Consider the following 24,221-nt stretch of genomic DNA (forward strand, 5'->3'; position numbering starts at 1 on the left):
ATGTAAATCAGAACATTTATATAAGGATTTGATTAACACTTTCTAGTTGAATCCACGAAACTTTTGATTATGCAACGGCATCAGCGCTGCTGGGTCGTTCTATCCCTCGTAAGAAAGTACATATAAGAGAGAATAAAAGGCGCAGCGTAAGATTTTTCAGCGACATTCTAATATTGGGTTGTTACATAAGTTGGTTCGAGTTTTTTTTACTTTACAAATGTATGTTTCATTTTAAAAAAAGTAAAAAAAAACGAATTTATGTAATAACCCAATAAAATCATTTCTCCTGCGAGTTTCTAAAATTTCTAAAATTAGATTCAAAGACAAGAGCAAATGTGAGAAACTTATTTTGACAGTACAGTTTTATAGTTCTGTATGCAAAGATTATTTTAGGAATCCGATAATTCCTACAAGAATCTTAATTCGTTTCGAAATAGATCCCAGTTGAATCTGCCTCGAATTTCCAATTAATGTCACCAGATTTTTTTTTCCAGTGTGTCTAGAATCAGAATGCATGCAGTTAAATTTAGCTGGTTACCTCAACCAGAATGCGAGTAACTCTGTCTGGTGTTTTAACGAAAATTTATGGACCGTATTTCGCCAAACTGTCAGATTGCCGTGTTCATATTTCAGATTAATTCAACCACTTTTCCTTAGTGTAGACGGAACGTTTCCTCTTCAAACTTGAGACATTCTTACACAAATTTACTCAAATCCATATTCTAGATCGTCCCCTCGTAAACATTCGTAAACATTCAAGAACTCGGTTTGCAATAATTATTAAACAAACGATCGACGACAAGAACAGTTGACAGAAACATCGGTCAAAGTGTCGTCTCCTGTTGCGGCGCTGCAGCGTCTGCAGTTGCAATATTTCATGGATGAAGTGACGAGGGCAAGCCAGAGACGGGGCACGCCCAACTCAACGGTGTGTTCGCAGTATTATGTACCGGCAGGAGTGCATACGTGCGACGATACTCATATGTATGCATGTGCAGTGAAAACTCAACTCGGCCGAGGTGCATACGCGCCGCGCCGTACTACGACACTCCACTTCGGTTTCCGCGGAAATTTCCGCGGAAAATTCATGTCGTACGTTCCACATGTCGGGACATGCGGGACACGCCGCCGCCCGCCGCCCCCGTCGAATGCAATATCCGCCGAACGGCATCCGAAATTACCCATTCCCGACGTGCGCGCCCGAAGCGTGTTACGTTTAATATCGGGGAACACTTGCGGGAAGAATGCGCTCTCTCCGTGTCGATGGCAGTTCCGAGCGAATCGGCAGTCGGATTAGATATCCTCGCTTTCGATTGAATTCGCTTTTTTAATTCAGCTGTACGACTTTTTGCCTTCTCGCCAGGGGGCGAGGGTAGCGTAGAGATTTTTTTCGGTAATGGAAAGATTATACAATATTTGTCACAAATAATAAATGTCTCGAAATTGCATGAATTATTTATTATAAATTAGCCATTAAAAATTAATAATTATTTATATTGATTTTAAAGATTCATTGATTTAATTTTTGTATTTTAAGAATGTATAGAACATGCAGTCTCTGCAAAGTATAATAAATAAAATTTAGAGATTTATTTATTATTAACATTTTAAGTAAACTATATTTATATGAAAGTGCGAATGATTGTGCGAATATGATTATATTTTTAATAACATATTTTTGTAGTTTATTTATTCTATTTGTTATTAAAACTTAAATTCTTTTTCACAACATTAAGAAAAACTTCAATTTTTTAGTAAATACTTTAAGTATTCAAGATGATTTAAAGTTCTATTATAATTGTCCATTTAGTTATTTTGTAAATAAATTTTGTTTATCTTGCAGAACTGATCTCTAATTCGTAAAGAAACTTTCACATAAATTATCTCGAATATTTAAAGTACTTAAAAGAATTTAGATTTTTTCATTATTTTATTTTTATTTATATTTTCATTAGAGCACATGATTATTTCTTATTGAAATAATTTTTTATCCGGGTAGAAAATCGTTGCCAAACTTTTCCTACTACTTTCAAAAGCCATCTGTAATTTTTTCATAATTTTTTAAATGTTTTGAGACACGTCCTATACACCCTCAATAAATTTATCTAAATTAATTTAACAAAAATATTGTTCAATTTAAATTGTAAGAAGAGTAAACGCTCTTCTCAGCTGCACTACGAGGAACTCGAACTTCCATCAAAATTAATTAGCTTCAATCCGTATAATCCACATTTCCAACACAACTAAAGAACTGATCAAAAGTCTTATAATTAAAAAAATGTTCTTTAGTCTCAAGATTGTCTCGAGACTCGAGAAGATTTCTTAAAGTTTGCAATATATCGCTTTGCAATTCCTTATTGCTTTACATAATTAAAAAAAATGTGTTGCCTTGAATATCTCATTCGAGTCCTTCGAACTGTCTTAATCATATTCCAGGCGCGCCCGCATTAATTTCACGTTGCAATTAAGGCTGCGCGCATCTAACTGTAATCGGCTCCATTATCGAAGACGGTGCCTATGAACCGGGATTATTTTTAGAACAACCGGTATATACGGTCAATAGAGCCGATGGCGGCTGTGCTCGATGTGACGTGACGGAGAGTGCGGATAAAAAAATTGTTAATTAACTCAAACAAGTTACAAACTATCGGCAGAATTGCCGCGCGAGATTCAGTGCGCCTACGAGACTCAATAAATACGGGCAACAGATATTCCAATGAGAATTACGTTAAATCCGCGAATCCAGGAATAAAAATATTCGTGTTAGAAACATTCAAATTACAAAAATTGAAAAATCTCGAATATTCTCTAAAGAATATAGAATCAAATCACCGTAGCATTTGATAAAAAAAAAAATATCAATGCCGTAGTCTAAAAAAAAAATTTCTAGAAATGTGTATTCTGACCGATCAAAAACAAATATTAGATCATACAATTAGCCAGCGTATTTGGTTGGATATAAAATACAAAAATCTTTTATAAAAATTTTAGACGTAAAATCCTAAAGTGTATGCAATAAAAGTTTATCGCATTTATTGTTGTTTTTTTTTTTAATTCTTTACAAAGTAAACAATTTAAAATTTTATAAAGTAGACTTAAAGTGACTAAAGTGATTAACGTAAACAATCATAATGAAACGAACCTTGGCCTGGCAAAAATCAGGTCGCATTTTGTTATATATCGCTCATTCCACGTCAAACCGGACACCTCTAAAACACTGCACTTTTAATTTTCTTTTTATTTGCTGACGTATTTTACAGAGAAACACGAGACACGTGTTTCGGGGAAAAAAGAGAGATTCTTTTTATAAAGTTATTCACGCTTGTAAGTTGGAAATTTATAAAAAAAAGTCGCTCATGCGAAATTCAAAATGATTCATAGGACAATTCAAGATCTTCAAAATCTGTCCATTGCATTTTGTACGACTAACAGTTTCGACGATAAAGTAATTTAAATGTTCGCACGTGCATGAGCGACGTTTTTTTATGAATTTTTGCAACTTACAAGCGTGAAATTTTTTACAAGCGTCAAACTTTTTTCGCGAAACACGTGTCTCATGTTTTTTCTCTGTAGAATGTGTCAACAAATTAAAACAACAAATTAAAAAGTAACGATATTATAAAGGTGCCCGGTTTGACGTGGAATGAAGGATATATTTCAACAAGTATATTTACTTCTTTCATATTTTATAATAATAATAATAATTCGTAAATTTTTCATGACGGAGCAAGTTTTTGATTACTCTCGTTGACCGTTTTGATCACTTTAAGCCTATTTTATGAAACTTAAAATTAAATAAAAAAGCATTAAATATGTGTTAAACTTACATTGCAAACATTTCAGGATTTTATTTATAAAATTTTTATTAAATATCTACTTTTGTGTAAAATTTCTCTAGAGTACATTTTTATGTCTAACCAAATACTTGGCTAACTGTATGATCTAATATTTTTGAAAAGCGCAAGCACATATTTTTAAAAAAAGAGTAAGTGTTAATACTTTTTTATATAAATATTTTTTCTTTTTTTTTAAGATTTTGTTTAGGTATAAAAGACAGGGTGATTTTTCTACATGTTATTTCTACACGTTATGAAACAGTGTTGTAAATGATAAATGTCACTAAAGCAGAACTCGTAAATGGAAACCATATATTGGAAGTATCGAATATGAATTTACAATATTTTTATTGAAAGCAAGTAATATGGATTTAATGATTTTTGCATTATGCTCCCGAGAAATAATAAAAATGAGGAAAAGAGAAAAAGAGGTTTGCGCCGCAGGATTTTATGGTTAAATAGCTGAGGCTTGAATGGAAGAATTTAATGGGTATATAGAATCGTCACCGCAGTTTTTTTCTATTTGATCTTTCTTCAATAAGAAAAAGAGAAAAAGAGAGAGAGGAGGAGGAGGAGAAAGAAGATTCTACTGCTGCACTCCTTCGGAATATTATCTGAGAATCAACGTCCTTATTTCGTCCGGTCGCCTCGGCACGGTTTCTGAAAAGCCGAGAATAGAACTCGCGCACCGTGAAAGGATTAGCCGCAATCACAACGCGGCGATTGTGACGTGACGGGAATGTAACGTAATTACGTGGGAGCGAGCGCGAATTCGAGATTCCGGGCTCGAAGAACGCGCGCGCAGAACATCCGACGCGGAGCGAGCGCGCCCGCAACGCGCAATTCCATGTTCGCCGCGCGCTGCTTCGCGATTTTTCGCCGTTACAATGCGGCACGATAAATAAGTCCTCGTGAACCGTGAACGTTTAACAAGCCACCGGAATAACAGCGCGGATATGGCGCGCGAGGCGAATAATAGACACGTAGCCGCTATTCTTCGCGAGATTTAGTGCCGATTTTTCCTACCGAAAATATCACAATGCACCTACTGAAAAAGTTTTCCTGCTTGGAAATCACCCGCAACGACGATTTAGGAAGTTAATCTCCTTATCGAGATATTTACAATTTTGTACAACTTATCTTAATATATCGAGTAGGGTAACTCTGATGAATATATTACCTGACTAAAACTGAAGAGATTACATATCTTCTGAACTTTCAAAATAACACAATTTTTTTAAAATCTTAAATCACATTCTTTATAGTGTCTAGAATATGGGAAAAAAGTGGAAAATCCAAAAACATAATTAGTCGCATGAATTTTCTTTGTCAAATTTTAAACGCGTTTTTCCAGAAACCATGTTTTTTATGTTTTAACGCGATAATTTTAACAATTTTCAATCTTTTTTGATAAAACAAGTTTTCACTTGTGTAAAATGCAATTCTCTATGACCTGTCGGGCAAATTTTTTTAAATTCGTATTGTAACAATTTCATTGTAACAATTTTCAACATTTAACGGTTGAAAATATGCCAACAAAATCGAACCTTTTTTGTTTTAATTTTTTGATTTTTATAAAATTTCGAAATCCGGACCGTCAGACCTTAACACAATCATTCTTCAATGACTCGCAATCATTTTTCTTATTTTTATATGTTTTACAGAATTTTAGAACACTAAGATTGGAGAGGTGGGCCTGAGAATAGGCTTAATAAAAGTCAATTTAAATAAATACAAAAAATTGTTTACACATTAATAATCAATAAAACATGTCTTTTCTGTAGACATCACATTTATTTATTATCCTTTCTAAAAAGAATTCTCAAAAATCAGCTATTTTTTAGCATCGAGAAAGTTTGTAACCTTTTAATTAATCAAATAGTTTATTATATTTAAGAGACATAAACCATATAAATCAAATTTTCCTATTATCTATTACTATTTAAAAAATAGAAATATTATTTTTCTGTATTAGAAAAAAACTTAAAAAATCCTTACATTTTTACCATTCAGATTCAGCAGCTTAAAAACTATAAAAAACATGATTTTTACTTGTCACTACGGGGACCAACATCGATATATTTTACCTATCGTTCTTTCAAAAGCTTTAAAAAAATTTTGTAATCTCATTTGAAATTTTGTACAAAATTCTTTGAAAATCCAGGAATTCTCAGAAAATTTTAGTAAAATTTGAATAAACATCTTTCTTCACTAATTCTTTTACAATTTGTATAAATTTACATTAGTACTATTAATTTATATTGTACAGAATTAAAAGAAAGGGAGACAGAAAGGATACATTGCACGTTATCTCTCGCTGTAAAATGGGAAAATTTGTAATTTTATTCTACCGCGCCAGATATATGACTCTATTTTGATGAAATTTACATTTCTTTGGGCACGCCCGACGGATACGTCCCGATTTGCATGAAACGCAGCGCGGCCGCGGGACTCTCTTTTGCACAACGTTATAAATGGGTCCTCGTCACTCGGTCGGCTCGCTCCGACGAAATGTAAATTTTTACGATTTATCGACTCAATCGAAAGGCTATTGTCATCGTCGTCGTCGTCGTCGTCGTCGTCGTCGTCGTCGTCGTCGTCGTCGTCGTCGTCGTCGTCGTCGTCGTCGTCGTCGTCGTCGTCGTCGTCGTCGTCGTCGTCGTCGTCGTCGTCGTCGTTGTCGTCGTCATCGTCGTCGTCGTCGTCGTCGTCGTCGTCGTCGTCGTCGTCGAATGTCCTTTTCGCGTCGCGTCTCTCGCGTAATCAATACATATTGTATTATACATATTGGGCCGCGCGGCAACGAGATACACACTGAAAAATCGCCCTTTTACATCGTCCATGCACGCGCGCGCATGGTCGCGTAACTTTTAAAGGAAATGAGACGACGCGCAAAATGTATTGCACCACCTTTCACCTTTTGTCGAGCGAGAGAGAGAGAGAGAGAGAGAGAGAGAGAGAGAGAGAAAGAGAGGCTGACTGACTTTCAGTTATTGTCCACCACACCGCCACTGAAATTACCCACTCGAGAGACGATATCTCAATGAATTCATTTCGCGTACACACCATCCGAATTCTAAACACGCACGTGTCTCGCGTAATGTCTAAGTTATAGATATACGAAACGCACGTGGTGCTTACACAGAGGGCACGGTCCAATTTTAACAGTACGTTTCGACTCGGCACGCAATTCAGGTTTAAAAGGCCTGATTTATCTCGGGGAATCATCGCGTACGCTTTATCTTACATTTGCCTCGACAAATTAACACGTTTTCCTTCTCGCTAAATTCTAGCATGCAATCTAATAACACACCTTTATTTCAAATTTTATGTCGCTAGAGGCTTTATTTCCTTTTTATTATTTTCTTCCCACCTTCTCCCCTCTTTTTTCCTCGTTTTATTTGAACGTTATTGTCAGAATTTTTATTTCTGTCTGTAAATTTTAGTACTTTATTTAATTAATTCTTTTTTTATTTATATTGATTTAGGTTGAATTTATGTTAGATGCGAATACGCTAGTCCATTCTACCGTCCTCTATTTCTCTCTATTAAACGAAATATTAATAAAAAAAAATCTCTCTCGGTAAATTAACACGTGTTCCTTATTTCACTGAGCATGCAATCTAATAACACGCTTTTATTTCAAATTTTGTGTAACTAGAGATTTATTTCCTTTTTATTATTTTCTTCCCACTTTCTTCCTTCTGTCTTCCTCGTTTTATTGCAATTTTATAGTCACAATTTTAATTTGTGCAATTTTTCATTTCTTTATTTGATTAATTCTTTTATTATTAATAATGATTTATGTTAAATATGAGTATAGCCCATGCCATCGTCTTCTATTTCCTATTTCTCTATTAGACGGAATATAAATCACCGAAAGGATCTCTCGGTAAATTGACACGTGTTCGTGATTTTGGAAAATTCCAGCATGCAATCTAATGACATGCCTTTATTTGAAACTTTATGTAACTAGAGATTTACTTCCTTATTATTATTTTCTTTCCACTTTCTCCTTTCTCACTTCCTCTGTTTTATTTCAATTGTATCATTGTCGGAATTTTATTTGTGAATATAAATTCTAATTGCATATTTAATTAATTCTTTTATTATTAATAATGATTTATTTTAAAAATGAATTTACACTAGTCCATGCCACCATTCTTTATTTCTCTTTATTAGACAAAATATAAATCACAGAAAGAATTTCTGAGTAAAATTAACATGTGTTCATTATTTTGATAAATTCAGGCATGCAGAAATTCGCTTTTATTTTATTTTATATAACTAGAGATTTATTTCCTTTTTACTTTTTAATTTTTTTACCTCCTTTTCTTCGTTTTCATCATTATGTGTCATTAGACCTTTGTGCAAATGTTTAGTTGTTTATTTATTTTTTTATAATTGATGTTAATTTATGTTTAATAAATACCACGACACTTTTATTTCTTTTTCTTCTATTTGACAGAATACAAATCATAAAGAATCTCTCTTGGTAAATTAACACGTATTCATTAATTCGGTAAATTTTAACTTAAAAACTCGCTCTTATTTCAAATTTTATGTGTATGTGTAACTAGAGATTTCTTCTTTTTTATTATTTTTCTTCCATCTTGTCCTTGATTTCTTCCTCGTTTTATTTTAACGTTATTGTCGGAATTTTAATTTGTGTATGTTTTCAGTAGTCTGTGTTTATTTAATTTCTTTACAATTAATATTGATTTCTATTAAATGTGTCTATGTTCAATATGCTACCTTTATTTCTCTTTAGTTCTCTTCATTTGATGGAAAGCTCAAAATCTCTCCTAAAAACAAATTTCAACTTTGTTTTATTTCATCGTTACTTGTCATCAGAATTTTAGTTCGTGCATAAGTTTCTAATTATCTAATTTATATATATTCTTTATAATTAAAATATTAATTTATATAAAATCTATTTAAATATAAATACCACCGTCGTCTTTCTATTTTTCTCTATTAGATGATATATAAATCTCAGAAAGTTTCTCTCTCTCTCTCTCTCTTCTCTCTCTCTCTCTCTCTCTCAAAGGTAAAAAAGAAGAAAGCGTGTCCGTCTTGGCATCGCTAAACCAACATAAGCTTCGAAATCGTATTACCCTACTGCGGTCTCTAATCGCAGCCCTTGCGGGAGGCACGTACGTGTGCTATAACCGCCGAGTATAGTAGTAAAGTTACACAGCGGTCGCTGCGAGCGAGTGCGGGAGTGAGAGGGGGTTAAAGGAGAGAGGGAGACGAAATGGAGGTGCCGTCTGAATGAAGTCGGCTTCAGGTGTTCAGCCGCAGTATTGATCGGCCCACCCTTGTACACGGAACACGGAACACACGACAGAGCCCTCACCGCGGTGGTCCTCGTTCCCTTTCCCTTCCCTGCTCGACACCTGGCTGCTCTAAGCGCTACCCCCCACAAGAGCGTCCGTCAGGGGCAACTTTCAACTTCCCCCTCCAACCCCTTTAACCCTTCCGCGGCAGCGAACAAGCTTTTCTCAGTGTCAAGGTTGGCTCGAACTGCCTCGCAATAGGTGGAACTGTCTCGATTGTCAGCGTGGAGTTGATGATTATATCGAGGGATATTACGTGATGGTGAGCGTTAAGCCTACTGGGAAAAGCTCCTCGATCTGTTCGCCTTCGTGGAAGACGACTTGATCTCCGGGGCTCATGTTAAAGCACCGCGAAAAGACGAATGATGGGAATTTAAGTTTGGAGCGAATATTGAAAGCAATGAGACCATTCCTACTCTTTCTCAAAATATGATACTTATAAAACGAGATTATGATGAATATTGAAAGTAGTATGCATATCAAGTAAAATTCTTTAGAGAAAACTGTATTTAAATATATCCGTTTTATCTATAATAAAATTGCAGCAGTTTGTACGTAAACGTTGCTACATTTTATTACGAAACCAATATAAAATACAGAGAAGTTGCATGTTTCAAAATACTTTGTATTATAATTGACATAATTAAGTAAAACGCAAGCGATATAATTTTGCGAGGAAATAATTTCACTTTTTCATGCAAATAAACTGCAAATAAATAATTATGCAGTAAGATAACAAGAGAAAGTACGTGCATTGAAGTATTAATAGTGTAACTGATTCTGCGCAGGACATTTGTAAAACAATAAAATATATTATATACGAAAATTGAATCTCTGACTCACCAACTCGATGCGCAACGAGCGGAGTTAATCGGCCACGAAGCTACGGTGATTACTGTAACACACAAACATAAGATTTAAAAATTAAAACTGTCCTCAAAATCAATAAGTTCAAAAGTTATTTCTTATACAGCCAGAGAAAGGCTTTTACTTCTTTCAGTAAAAAAATATTTGTTTGATTCTAAGAAATTCGTACACTACTATACGATTAAAGAAAAGTTTCTTCGACTCAAAGAAATTTTTTGATTGTTTCTTTTATTAGAATTAAAGAAACAATTTGGTTGTGCAACGCAAATTTTATTTGATAAAAGAAATATATTTTTAAAATCAGAACAACTAAATTATTTTTTTCTGTTAATACTTTCTTTGAATTAAATAATTATTTGTTTAAATGAAACAAATAATTTGAACAAATATAATTTATTTACTTTCAAAAAGGTAATAACGTTATTTCTTGAAATCGAATTTCTATTTTCCTCAAATGTATTTTCATTTCTACTTAAAAAATCCAAGTTAAAGAAACGATTTCATCAATTTAAACATAACTTTTTTCTGGGTGTAGATAAAATTTTATATAAATTTCCTTTCTTTAAATATCTCTTTTTCTTTAATTTATTGCAATAAGATAAAATAACAGTAAAAGAGAAAAGATTATTAAAATTATATAAATAAAAAATTATATTTACCCCAAGGTTGCTCCGCTGGGGCCCGATGCCTTTCCCAGGCCTCCTCCTCCTCTCAGTGTCCTCAAGGTTGTCCTCTTCCACTTATTGTTACACACGCGGAACACTCGCAAATAATACTAAATTTGCGCGCGTGGACTTTTTATTTATAAAGTTTCCGCGCAATACTGCGGCACTTCGGATTTATAAAACCCATGATATGAGTTCCCATTCAGAGAGATTCGCGTGGATTCAGCACCCCGAGTCGGCAAGTAGAACGCACGCGTACCCGCCCCCGAATAAGGGTAAGCCCCACGCGGAAGAAAACGAAATCAATGGTATTGAATTCCTGCGTCTCTTGTCTCACAAAAATCAGTCTAAAATTGACTCGTTCATAGGCCCAGCCAACGGATCATCTTAATCAGTCCCACTGGATCTTATATCCAAGCGGCGTCGACAAGACACTCGGGCAGGACGAGAGAAGAAGGTACTCATTGCCGACGTTTAGCATTTAGACGAATCAGGAAATAAGAGCCAGCCTCTCGTCACAAGCTTAACCTACAAGGCCAAGTTCTGACCAAGTCAGATTAAACGTGATTCACCCAGCTCGAACCCCAAATCCAAAGAATCCAAAAAAGGTATCAAGGATCTAAGAAAGCCTTAGGATGGTGGACGAGAACAAGAGAAACGCGCGAACCCAAGGAAACTGATCCGAATTCTAACCGCTTAGGACCAAACCGATCGCCGGAGACAGAGCGTGTAAACTCACACATCCAGACAACCGCGTAACATGCAGACGAACATGTCGTACAAGCGGCTCGGAATTACCTCGTGCACGGGCACTTCGGCATGGAACGTCGCGGTGCGGCGCGCACGCCCACCATACGCAACGCCCCAGTAAGGATATTCACTGCCAAGCAGCGGGGGTGCGATTCCCGGCCCTTGAATTAGGATTCTATCGAATGGGAGTTATGAAAAGTTCATTAGTCCAATACTTAAACGGCACTCCCGGAAAAAAAAACGCGCAACGCGACGAACCGGCTGCGATTCGTTCATTTTATTATAAGTCGGCGACGATGGGTGGTGTCTTCTCGTCAATTTCCACCTCGAAGAATATCTGTAACACGATATCCATTGGTTAGATAGGCTAAATATGTTACAAACTCTGCACTGAAAAGAAAGTCTGGTCATAACTACCAAATGTATAGTGAAATATTATTAACTAAATATTTGGTCATTGTAACCAAAAATAATTTTTCTTCTTTAAATATTTGGTAAACTTATACCAGATTTGAATTTATGAAGTTGGCACGACTTTCTATTAATATAAAAAAAGTATAGAGTTTCAGTGGCACTTTTTATAATTCCGAAGTTTTTTATAAAAATAACGAAGAGTTCTGCAGTTTTTACCCTCCAAAAAATAAAAATAAAAATGTGCTAATTTCGTGAATCTAGCACACCTCTTCCTCTAAAGAAAACAATAAATATTAATATATTTGACAAAAGTTCTACTTAATAATATCAGAGTTCTGTCGCTGATTGCAGTTTCAAAACAAAATTCACACGATTAACATTTTTTTTACACTAAAATATTAAACATACCACGACACTTGGAAAAAACGTATAGCGTTTCCTACTTATCGCAGTTCTAGCAACAGTTCTTGCCAGTTCTGATAGAAATCTATGCTACACAATTATTTTTAAAAATAGTTCTGGCAATTGCATATTTTAAAATATTTTTTAAATACAAACCAGCATATTATTTCATATTTGGCATCACGACACTTTTTGTTCAAATTTCGTTCTGCCTAATATAAAAACCTTTAACATTATAATTCAATATTAAAATATTGAACGGTATATTTCGTTGAAATCCGGTGAAATCCAGTATAGTCCGATGACAATCTATGAAATCCATGAAGTCTACGAAGTCCGATAAAGTTCGGTGAAATTCGATGAAGTCCAGCGTAGTTTATGAAGTCAGTGAAGTCCGGTAAAGTTCGATGAAGTTTATGACAGTCCATTTAATCCAGTAAAGTCAGATGACAGTCCGTGACGGCTACGAAGTTCGCCAAAGTCCAGCGTGGTCCATAAAATCCGTAAAGTGCGGTGAAATTCGATGAAGTTCAGCGTAGTCCATAAAATCCGTAAAGTCCGATGAAATACAATAAAATTCAATGAAATCCAACATAGTCCAATAAAATCTAGTGTAGTTCATGATGTCCGGTGAAATCCAATAGAGTCCGACGAAGTCCATAACAGTTCGGAGTGCAATGAAATGAAGTCAGAATTTCGGTGTATACCTATTTTTTTAATGGTTATCCCATCGAATTAAATGTTAAAATGTGTTTTACAAACGAAGTTGGAAAGTAAAAATGCTGAAAAGTATAAATGCTGGAAAGTAAAAATGCTGAAAAGTAAAAATGCTGAAAAGTATAAATGCTGGAAAGTAAAAATGCTGAAAAGTAAAAATGCTGAAAAGTAAAAATGTTGGAAAGTAAAAATGCTGAAAAGTAAAAATGCTGGAAAGTTCAACATGGGTCATCGGTAACCACATAGTACAATACGTTCTAATTTAACAAATTAATATTTTGAGTATTAGTACAAGATTTCATTTTTTATGTTAAAAAATACTTATAAGTATATCTCAAATCTTGCAGGTAATTGTTTGCAAGATTCGAAACTAACTAATAAGGATTGATTACCTCGCAAATATACTGTATAAAATATTATTTCTTATAAGTCTAATAAAGTCCAGAATAATCCGACGTAGTCTGATAAAGTCCATGGCAGTCCGACAATGTCCGATGAAATCCGACGTAGTCCATAATGGTCTGTGTAATCTGGTGAAGTCCGATGAAGTCTTGAAGTCAAAAATCTTGAAGTCTTATAGTCCGGTGTATACCTATTTTCCCTATGGTCCACAAAGTCCGGTGAATTCCAATAAAGTCCGATAAAGTCCAACGTAGTCCGATAAAGTCCAACGTAGTCCGATAAAGTCTGCGACAGTCCATGTAGTCTGGTGAAGTCCAGTAAATCTTGAAGTCTTGTAATTCAGTGTACACTTATTTTCTCAGTGGTCTATGAAGTACGTAATGTACGGTGAAATCCATTAAAATCCGATGAGTCCATAATAGTCCGAAGAAGTCCATAACAATCTGTATAGTCTGGTAAAGTCTTAAAGACGGAAATCCTGAAACCATAAGTCCAAAAGCCAAAAGTCCGGGAGCCAAAAGACCAGAAAGCCGGTAGTCCTGAAGCTGGAAGTTCTGAAGCCGGAACTCCTAAAGCCGAAAGTTCTGAAAGCGAAAGTCCTGAAGTCGGAAATCTTGAAATCAGATGTCTTGAAGCCAGAAATCTTGAAATCCGATGTATACCTATTTTCCCAGTGGTTCATAAAATGTATGAAATCTGATAAAATTCAATAAAATCCAATGAAGTCCGACGTAGTCCGATGAAGTCTACGACAGTTTGTGTAGTCTGATAAAGTCCAGTAAAATCTTGAAGTCTTATAGTTCGGTGTACACTTATTTTCCCAGTAGTCTATGAAGTGCGTAAAGTACGGTGAAATCCAGTAAGTCCGATGAAGTCCATGATAGTCCAACAAAGTTTATGACAGTTTGTGTAATCTGGTAAAGTCCTGGAGCTGAAAGTTCTAAAACCGGAAGTCCTAAAGTCGAAGTCCTAAAGCTAGAAGTCCAGAAGCTGGAAGTCCTGAAGCTGGAAGTCCTAAAGCTGAAAGTCGGAACTCCTAAAGCCGGAAGTTCTGAAGGCGGAAGTCCTGAAGTCGGAATTCTTGAAGCCAAAAGTCTTGAAATTCGATATATACCTATTTTCCCAGTGATCTATGAAGTATGTAATGTACAGTAAAATCCATTAAAGTCTGAAGAAGCCCATAATAGTCCGACGAAGTCCATGACAGTCTGTATAGTCTGGTAAAGTCTTGAAGACGGAAATCCTGAAACCGTAAGTCCGGAAGCCAAAAATCCGGAAGCCGAAAGTCCTGAAGCTGGAAGTTCTGAAGCCGGAAGTTCTGAAGGCGGAAGTCCTGAAGTCAAAAGTCTTGAAATCAAAAGTCTTGAAGCCAGAAATCTTGAAATCCGATGTATACCTATTTTCCCAATGATTCATAAAATGTATGAAATCTAATGAAATTCAATAAAATCCGATGAAGTTCGACGTAGTCCGATGAAGTCTACGACAGTTTGTGTAGTCTGATAAAGTCCAGTAAAATCTTGAAGTCTTGTAGTTCGGTGTACACTTATTTTCCCAGTAGTCTATGAAGTGCGTAAAGTACGATGAAATCCAGTAAGTCCGATGAAGTCCATGATAGTCCAACAAAGTTTATGATAGTTTGTGTAATCTGATAAAGTCCTGGAGCTGGAAGTCCTAAAACCGGAAGTCCTAAAGTTAAAGTCTTAAAGCTGGAAGTCCTGAAACCGTAAGTCCGGAAGCCGAAAGTCCGAAAGCCGGAAGTCCTGAAGCTCGAAGTTCTAAAGCCGGAACTCCTAAAGCCGGAAGTTCTGAAATCGAAAGTCTTAAAATCAAAAGTCTTGAAACCAGAAGTCTTGAAGTCAGAAGTCTTGAAACCAGAAATCTTAAAGCCAGAAGTCTTGAAGTCCGGTGTATACCTATTTTCTCAGTGATCCATAAAGTGCGTAAAATTCGATGAAATTTAATATAGTCCGATGAAGTCCGACGAGTTTTGATGAAATCCATGACACTCCGTGTAATCTAGTAAAGTCCGGTGAAGTTTTGAAATCAAAAGTCTTGAAGTCAGAAATCTTGAAATCTTGTAGTCTGGTGTATACCTATTTTTCCAGTGGTCCATAAACTGCGTGAAATCCGATGAAATTCAATAAAGTCCAATAAAGTCCGACGTAGTTTGATGAAGTCCATGACAGTTCGTATAATCTGGTGAAATCCGGTAAAGTCTTGAAGTCAAAAATCTTGAAGCCAGAAGTCTTGAAGTTTTGTGGTCTAGTGTATATCTATTTATTTTCCTAGTGGTACACTTACAATTAGACAAAAAGTGTCGTGCTATCTATTTATCGCAGTATCTAAGTGAGGTGATTTATATATTTAAAAAAGTATGTTTAAACATGCAATCACCAGAACTATTTTTTAAAATGATTGTGTAGCATAGAGCTCTGCCAGAACTAGCGTGAATTGTAGCTGAAACTGCAAGAAATAAGTTGCATGACACTTTCTGTTCATGTGTCGTACTGGTTCGTACATTAAAAAATTATTTAAAAAAGTACAATTGCCAAAACTATTTTCAAAAATGATTGTATTGCAAAGAACTTTAGCAGAACTGGCGAGAACTGTCGCTCGAACAGCTGATAAATAAGCAGCACAATCATTTTGTCTAAATGTCGTGGTATGTTTAATATTTTAGTACAAAAAAATATTAATCATGTGAATTATTTTTGAAATTGCCGTCATCGGTAGAACTTTGATAGTACTAACTAAAACTCTTATTAAATGTACTAATATTTGTTTTCTTGTACTTTAAAAGATAAAATATCGTGCTAGATTCGCGAAATTAACACATTTTTTCATCAAAATTTTTTTTTAAATAAAAATAGCAGAACTCTTCGTTATTTTTAAGAAACTCCGGAATTATAAAAAGAAATATTTAAAAAAATAACATTATTTTTAGTATTGACAAAATATTTAATTGATACTATTTCACTATATATTCGGTAGTTATTACCAGACTTTTTTTTTAGTGTGTATATGTTATATATATATATATTTAAACTTATCTTAAGGTTCCCTCGCAGGTCTTATCCTCGTCCTCTCAGATCATCAGTAAGGATTCGTTGCACTCACTCACTCGCGAAAATACAATTACGATCGCGCGAAGATACACTAAAAAATAAGTCTGGTAACAACTATCAAATGTACAGTGAAATAATATCAATTAAATATTTTGTTATTAAGTCCAAAAATAATTTTATTTTTCTAAATGTTCAGTAAGTATTACCAAATCTGGTACAACTTTACTAAATATTTAGAAAAGTAACGTTATTTTTGGTTACGTTGACCAAATATTTAATTAATACTATTCTGCTATACATTTGATAGTTATTACCAGAATTTTATTTTCAATGTATTTTACACGGCACTCCCGTGGACCGATCGCGCGCAATAGGGTACTCAGTTTCCCCTTCGAAAATTTGTTCGGGTCCACTAGAAAAAAAGAGTTTGTAATAGTAGCTATCAAATGTTGAGTGAAATAATGCCAATTAAACATCTGATTAATATTACCAAAAATAATTTTACTTTTCTAAATATTTAAAAAGTATTATCCAATTTAGTAATATTCATAAAATATTTAGAAAAGTATAATTATTTTTTAGTATATTAATCAAATATGTATTATTTAAATTTATTTCACCCAACATTTGATAGCTATTACCAAACTCTTTCAGTGTCCCTTTTTTGTCCTGCGCAGAATATTTATACAGCATTAAAATAAGAAAAAATAATAATTGTTTTTTGACTCACCGACCCGATGCACAACGAGTGGAGTTACTCGGGTGGCTGACAATGAGTGGGAAGCTGCCGCGATACTGTAACACACAAAAAGATATAAAAATTAAAATTGCGCTCAAAATAATCAATATTTCAAGAGTTAATTCTTTCTAAAAGAAAAGATATATAACGAATATATCGAATATATCGAAGTTCTTGTTATCGCTTTTCCGCGATGACGCTTAGTTCTCTTGCTGTGCTAACTTTCTGAGCAGCTGTCATTGCGAAGATCGCGTATTTTGACTGTATTTGGGGTTAATAGTGTAGTATAAAATTTGTAATTTGTATAAAATTATATAATATTAAAAGCTTTATAGCGCGCATATAACGCCTGTTTTGTCTAATGACAAAAAATTTTGATCACGAATGTCCGAATTTTGGACCTGAAACTAATTGTGAAGAAAACAATGAAAAATTTGATTTATAAATGTTTTTACCGCGGAAATTATTATATTTTGCTGCAATTTTAAATAAATAACTTTTAAACGAGTAAATGAATCTAAATGAATTTTTGCACGAATATTCATTAGAGTTTTATTAGTATGTGTAAAAATCTTGATTTAATTGGCAATCCTACTTCTCCATTAAATTTGCAAATAAATATTGCAAAATGCAATAAGAATCAAGAGTAAACAAAAAAATTAAATAATTTTTAAATCAATAAGTTAATTGTGTCCAATTTTACACAGATACTCAAACGTAAAACTAGAATATTCTATAAAATGTTTATAATTTTTGATAATGTTTTGAGGTATGGCACATACATTTTTAACAAATCAAATTAAAAGAACAATTTCATGAATTTAAACACAACTTTTCTCTGGGTGAAGAAAATTCATTTCATTATTCAGAATAAGTTTTCTTACTAAACGTCAACTCTGCAACTATTTCGACAACGTTAATTTACCTACTCTAAATATCGACCTTCACAAATCGATCGAAGAATTCGTGAAGAAAGAAGGGACTCGGTTGAACGTCCCGTATAGCTGTCGGCTTTATCAGCGATTATCTCTAGGACCAACATCGAACTTTCCTTCCGGCGATAACGGAAGACTTCCCGAGGCTATTAAGGGAGTTACAACGGGCTTGTCCCAGAAAATGTCATTACCGCGACCGCGGCGCGACGGCGCACGGGCGGGCCCCGCAACGTTAAAGATCCTATCTAAAATCACTAGACAGTCACGACAAGGAAGTTTCTCCCGCGACGGATTTAATTGTCCCGTTATTCCTGTCCCGCGGGAATCGATAAAACGTAATCGGTTCGTGTCACGGCAAGCCCGATGATAACAATGGGAAAAACTGCTCGCGATCGATCGCGGGGTAAAAATAAATCGCGAATATTCGTAGATGCGTTCGTGTGGAGGACGATTGAGCGAACGGCCCCAAGACGTGTCTGAAAAACGATCTAAATTATTCGGCGTGCCCGCCACCGTCGCTCGAATATTAATCCGCAAATTCCACATGCCTGCACGCAACGGATAGATATGCAATTAATTGCGTAGCGACGTAAATGTGTTTGATTGTCGCGATTTCGCGTCCCTTATTGCATCGTCATTATGGTAATTAATTATTACAACTTCAATGAAATCGAATTAGAGCGATTATCGCGATTTGGTCACGTCGCGGTGTTTATAACGGGGAATAATTCGTCGTTTCTTGCAGCAAAACACTAAACGGAAAGTACGAAAGACGTATTTTTTAGAATTTTTAACCTTTAACGGTCACTGGGGATCTGTGTGAGATGAAAGTTTCGTCTGAATTTTCTCTAAGTTATTTCTTTTGATTCAGTAATTTTTTTTTATTACATTCAAATTAAAATAACAAAATACGAAACTGAGTCACATTTTATACTATTTGAAGAATGTTCAGTAATTTTTTTTTTTATTTAAAATTATAAGTAGTTTGGGCGCGTCAATCATTCAAAATTGTTGAGATCATTTTGACCCCAAATGATTCTTATGATAGTTTACTAAAGTGTGACCGTTAAAAAATTACATAGGAAAAAGACATGGACTATTTTTTACTTCATGGTAGCTCTTTATGCAAAAAAATTTCATAGTTTTGTTGTCTCGACAGGAGAGACGAGAAGCCCGTTCTTGCGCGCAAGAAATTCTTGCATTTCCAGTTTTGGAGAGAGCGACTCCCGAAGAGAACCTCCGTAATAAAATTTTCAGTTGTTAATTTAGCATTTGAATGTCGAGACGGGCTTCTTCGCCGGCACGAAAATGTCTCCCGGGAACCGCGCGGTCTCTCCTGACTTATTTACGAGAATCTCAATCGATCTCTCTGGCCGACATCCCCCTGAAATTCAGGCCGCGACTTTTGCGTTTAAGCCGCTTCGGCTGCTCGAGCCAAGGATTGCCATTGCTTAACCTCATAATGTATTGATGTAAAAGTGTGTAAAGGTTTTTCTCCCGGAGTCACATCAAAAATTCATGGAACATTCTCGAATAAAACTACCGGTGTTACATTTTTTATATCCGAACGTTTCGGTATCATTAATTTCCATAAATATTTTCCTCAAGAATTTTTTATTATTAACTATACTTATTATCCATCAAAGTTGCATAGAAAACTTTTACTTTACTATATTGCTCCCATTTTATTATTGAAATACGAAAGCACGCATAAAAGAAAAAAAGTTTTCAAGGTTTCCTCCCAAAATTATACGAACTTGATCTCGTGTTAATTGATTGAAATATAAAAATATACAAGAAAAGAGAGGGAAAAAAGCGAGAAATTTCTTTTATTTTAGAGTTTAATTCCAAACATTATACAAAATATATTCAAACTAAGTTATGTTTTGCTCCCAGCAAACTCATTAAATTAATTCAAGAACAGTTACCTAGGAGTGTTTTTTACATCCCATCGGAAAGATGAAGCACATCACAGCAAATTCTTTTAGGATAATATTCTACATTACTGCTTAACTAATTTAAAATTTTCTGAATGGTGATACGCTATAGAAAATGTCTAGACTGTGACTGATTTAGATGAATGGATCGATGCTATCGCACGATGCGTTAACGAGACCCTCCCATTTTTTTGCTAGTTCAAAATCCAAACTTATCTTCCATTCAAAGATGCCAAAATCCAGTTTGGCAATACAACAGAAACAAGTTATGACTTATATATTTATAGTGCCGATCTCTTGAAACTGAGAAGAAAATACCCCAAGCAATCATTTACGTTATAAAATCAATCAGGAAAGTTAATTCTGTATTTAATTAATTTTATAAATTTGAAATAATAAAATGGTTTTTCAAAATAAAATTTGAGTTAAAATGTATTATAAGCTATTGGTCTTTGTGTTTATACAATACAAAAAGTTTATATATTATGTTTCCTTCATTTTCATTAAAAAATATTTTATATATAGTTTTTATATTTATGTAATATAATAAACAAGTGTAATAAATATAAACCGTGTTTAATAATACTGCAGGAGCAAATACAATATAAATAACTTTATATGATGGCAACCTAGTTTTATTTTAAATTTCTGTAAATAAATAATATAAATGTTTCTTTTTTTCTAATAACTCTAATTATTTTTTACAAACTTTTAAATATACAACTCCAACGAAAACCCGCAATATAAGAACGTTTTATTAACCGATTGATTCATTTTTTGTAGTTAACAATGACTTTTAACTAGGGTATAAAAATCATTCCAAGTGTTTACGCAAAAAAAAGAAATAGGAATGGTGAATATTACCGGATTAAATAAACTAAATTAAATTAAGCTTTCTCGATTCAATGAATTGAATTAAATCGAATGCAATTTAACTCTTTCCCTTTCCCTTTCTCTCTATCCCAATTAAAATTTTCCTATTGTCGAAACTTAAACGCAACTCAAACGAATCGAACTTCCTATTGACTAGTTCGCCTGGTGATTGATTCCTCGCCGACCATATTCGTATGTTTCGCTTGTTGGCAGGTGTGACCAAGGAGAACCCGATCGCCAGCCGAGGCATGGCCAGCAGCACGGAGGACTACGGTTCCGAGTTGCAGGAGTGGGGCGGCGGTCCCATCGGCGGGACGCACGTCATGCGTAGCGCCGGCGGTGGTCTTCACCACCTGCGTAGCAGCACCTGCTACGAGGCCGAGGACCTCGGCACCACTCGGCATCATGGAAATCAGCCCCGCGGCTACTACAGCCCGCCCGGCACCAGCTACACCATCGTCGAGAGGCCGCCCAGCGCGCCCCATCATCACTCCTCGCACGCGACTCCCTACAGATCGCACCGGGGTCACGGAACAACCGGCGGCACCGGTGCTATCTCCCCGGAACAAGTGCTCAGGTACGACAGACGCTTCCCCTTCGCGATAACGCCGTCGACGAAAGAGGTGCCCTTCCGTGCGCGTCCAATGTGAATCAAAATCGAGTTACGCAAATAACTTTTGAGGAGATTTGTGTGTACTCGACACGACACTCCTTTTTTTATCCTCTAAGGAATAAGTAATTCGTTTTGTAGTACTTGTGATTTATCTCGTGTACACTCCGTCTCGCGAACGTTTTGTTCTCCAGAAACGCCTGGTACCGTCGATCCTTGGCTCACAAGATTCATCAAAAATTTGTGGTACACAGAGGGAACGGTTTTGCTAGAGTAAATCTAAACATTTAGCTAGATATACAAATGAAAATTGTTTCGTTAAGTCATGAAAATAATTATGTGGAATGCTCAAGTTAGTTGCTACACTGAGAAAAGTATTTGGTGAGATAGACCAAACGCGCGTTTAGTTAAATAGCGATCCAATGAATTTTGTATTTAATAAACATGTAACTGTTTTAACCGAACAATTGTTTCTACACAACTTGTTACTAAACGGTTCGTTAAATGCAACAAAGTTCTCCAGTAACTGTAAAATTCATTTGATCACTATTTAACTAAATGCTTGATTAATATTTCTCACAGTGTAAAATGTCAAAATTGTTTGCGGCGCTCGGGTATCCTGCATAATTAATTTGATAGTCTAACAAAATTATTTCCAAATATGTACATCCCAAAGAAAAGTTATGTTTAGATTGATAGAATTATTTCTTCAACTTGGTTTCTTTCTAACTTGTGTGAAAATATCTATCTTTGAGGAAAATGAAAATTTACTTAATTTTCAGAATTTGTAATAAATTTTCAATAATTTTTAAAAATATATTTAATATGTCCAATGTTTAATATATAGCTTATAAAATGCTTTTGTATTTGTGTGTTTCAAAATATTTATCATTACGATAATATTTTGCAAAATAAATGTTGTTATCGCCAAACGTGATAAAATTTCTAGCAAATTTCTCTCTGTGCGTGAACTCTTTAATTACACCCCAGACAACATTACGACATCGAAGACGACTAAAAGACATCTTAAATCAAGATCTCTTTTATCATTTAAGGTGTCTTTAAGATATCTTTTTGTAATTAAACTTAACGTTTTAACACTTTCTTTTAAACATGTTATCTAAGACGTTACATACAAAAAACGCGCGATTAAATAAAAATTGAATTTTCCAATCTCCCGCAGGCTGTTCGGCAACAGTGTCGCGGAGCGACGTCAGACCGATCGCAGATCGCCGGCATCGAGTCCGGCGAGTGTGACGACGGTACGCGGCACGCCGACTGCGTCCGGCGGTTCGCAGCAGCAACAGCAGCAGCAGCAGCAACAGCAATCGCAGCAGTCGCAGCAGCAGCAGCAGCAGCAACAGCAGCAAGGAACCGGGAACGCTGGGAACCCGCCCACGTCGCCGATCTCGCAGCCGCTCAGCCTTCAGGAGCTCACCGTAAGGACAATCACCATGACGAGAGATCCGCCGGACTCTCACCATGGCTTTGGCATCTGCGTGAAGGGTGGCAAGGACGCAGGTGAGATCCGCAATACCTTCAGGCTACCCCCGTCGCCGTACTTCGTGCCTCGAGAACGAGGTACTTTCTACTCCCAGGAGCGGTTTAACTCTCTACTCAAATTTTCTTAGTTCTCCGCACTCTCCTCAAAGTCAAATTTTTAAGCCTCACGTGTGTGGCGCGCGGCTTGTTGCCGCTGAATGTTGAACGCGAGTCGTCTGGCCACCGCGAGATTCTTCGGGTCGTCTAACTGTAAAGAACCCGACTGTGACTTCCGCCGCCGCACTCGGGATTTTTCTCCAGCCTCCCGGTAGAAATTCGTTCTACCGAGAAATTGCTGCGAAAACACGAGCCACGTTTAAGTCGGAGACACGTATCTCTGGCACCGCGTCGCGTTTATTCCGCACGGTACCAACTTGGGACTGCTATCACATTTTGCGTTTTAAACTGTCAGATTTTTTTAAATTTGCAACATTACATTTGATACCAGAATCTTTGTCTAGAGTAACCTCTTTTCTCTTTAAAAGATTGTGGTTATTCGTGATAACCAGGGTTTGCCGTTATCTACATGAAATTATCTAAATGAAGAAATGGCTTAATTATCTTTATTTAGATTATTAGAATGTGCGTTATATTCATCTTAGATAAAAAAAGTGTTATTTTTTTCAAATCATATAAATTAACGTAAACAACAACGGAATGAAGTACCGTCCTTATTTTCAACCTCCAAGTTGTCATTCGTTTTAACAGAACTTTTTTGAAGAGATAACAATAGATTACACAGATCGGAAAATAATGGCGCAATATAAATCAAAACTATGTAGTTGAAAAACTTTTGCAAGAAATTTTCAATCATTATTCCCTATATTTTTTAATTTTTATTTGCGTATTGATCCAAGTCGGAAGAGTAACATTTTTTTGTTAGATTAAATTATTTAAAGGACTCTTGTTTTTTTTAAAAATAAGGCTTTATTAGTGTATTTTTATATTCTGAATTGTTTTGCTTAACAGCAGTTTTATCTTAAAATTATCTGGATAAAACAAAATATAATTTTATATTTTATCTAGATAAATTTAAAATATTAGTAATTATTTTATCTAAAATACGTTTATAATTTTAGAAATTATATTATTATAACAATACTTGTACTTAATTATAAACAAAAA

At 35.2% G+C, this 24,221-nt stretch overlaps 2 protein-coding genes across 9 annotated transcripts in view; both read left to right on the forward strand.

Annotated features, from left to right (window-relative positions):
* LOC105201728 (whirlin) overlaps positions 1 to 24,221 on the forward strand; it is a 124,943-nt gene that overhangs the window by 13,990 nt on the left and 86,732 nt on the right. For 6 of the 8 annotated variants that reach the window (XM_039456813.1, XM_039456815.1, XM_039456819.1 and 3 more), the window contains exons 2-3: positions 21,158 to 21,521; positions 22,738 to 23,135. In XM_039456813.1, the coding sequence (XP_039312747.1) occupies positions 21,193 to 21,521; positions 22,738 to 23,135 (727 nt within the window). In that variant the 5' untranslated portion in view covers positions 21,158 to 21,192. The remainder of the gene's footprint in view (positions 1 to 21,157; positions 21,522 to 22,737; positions 23,136 to 24,221) is intronic. The other 2 variants (XM_039456816.1, XM_039456817.1) reach the window with 1 other exon arrangement.
* LOC105201740 (neurofilament medium polypeptide-like) lies at positions 13,464 to 15,349 on the forward strand. The gene is made up of 5 exons (XM_011169908.1): positions 13,464 to 13,610; positions 13,892 to 14,079; positions 14,316 to 14,533; positions 14,627 to 14,782; positions 15,102 to 15,349. The coding sequence occupies exons 1-5, from the start codon at positions 13,464 to 13,466 to the stop codon at positions 15,347 to 15,349; spliced, it is 957 nt and encodes a 318-aa protein (XP_011168210.1).

This window comes from Solenopsis invicta, chromosome 13, assembly GCF_016802725.1.
Source record: "Solenopsis invicta isolate M01_SB chromosome 13, UNIL_Sinv_3.0, whole genome shotgun sequence".
Classification (NCBI taxonomy): domain Eukaryota; kingdom Metazoa; phylum Arthropoda; class Insecta; order Hymenoptera; family Formicidae; genus Solenopsis; species Solenopsis invicta.

What these genes read in the sequence shown, in the direction of transcription:
- LOC105201740 (XM_011169908.1), top strand. Translation starts at nt 13,464, where the DNA reads ATGGCAGTCCGACAATGTCCGATGAAATCCGACGTAGTCCATAATGGT. An exon ending in CCTATGGTCCACAAAGTCCG is followed by an intron (nt 13,611 to 13,891) that starts GTGAATTCCAAT and finishes TAAGTCCAAAAG; the next exon opens with CCAAAAGTCCGGGAGCCAAA. An exon ending in CAGAAATCTTGAAATCCGAT is followed by an intron (nt 14,783 to 15,101) that starts GTATACCTATTT and finishes AAAGTCTTAAAG; the next exon opens with CTGGAAGTCCTGAAACCGTA.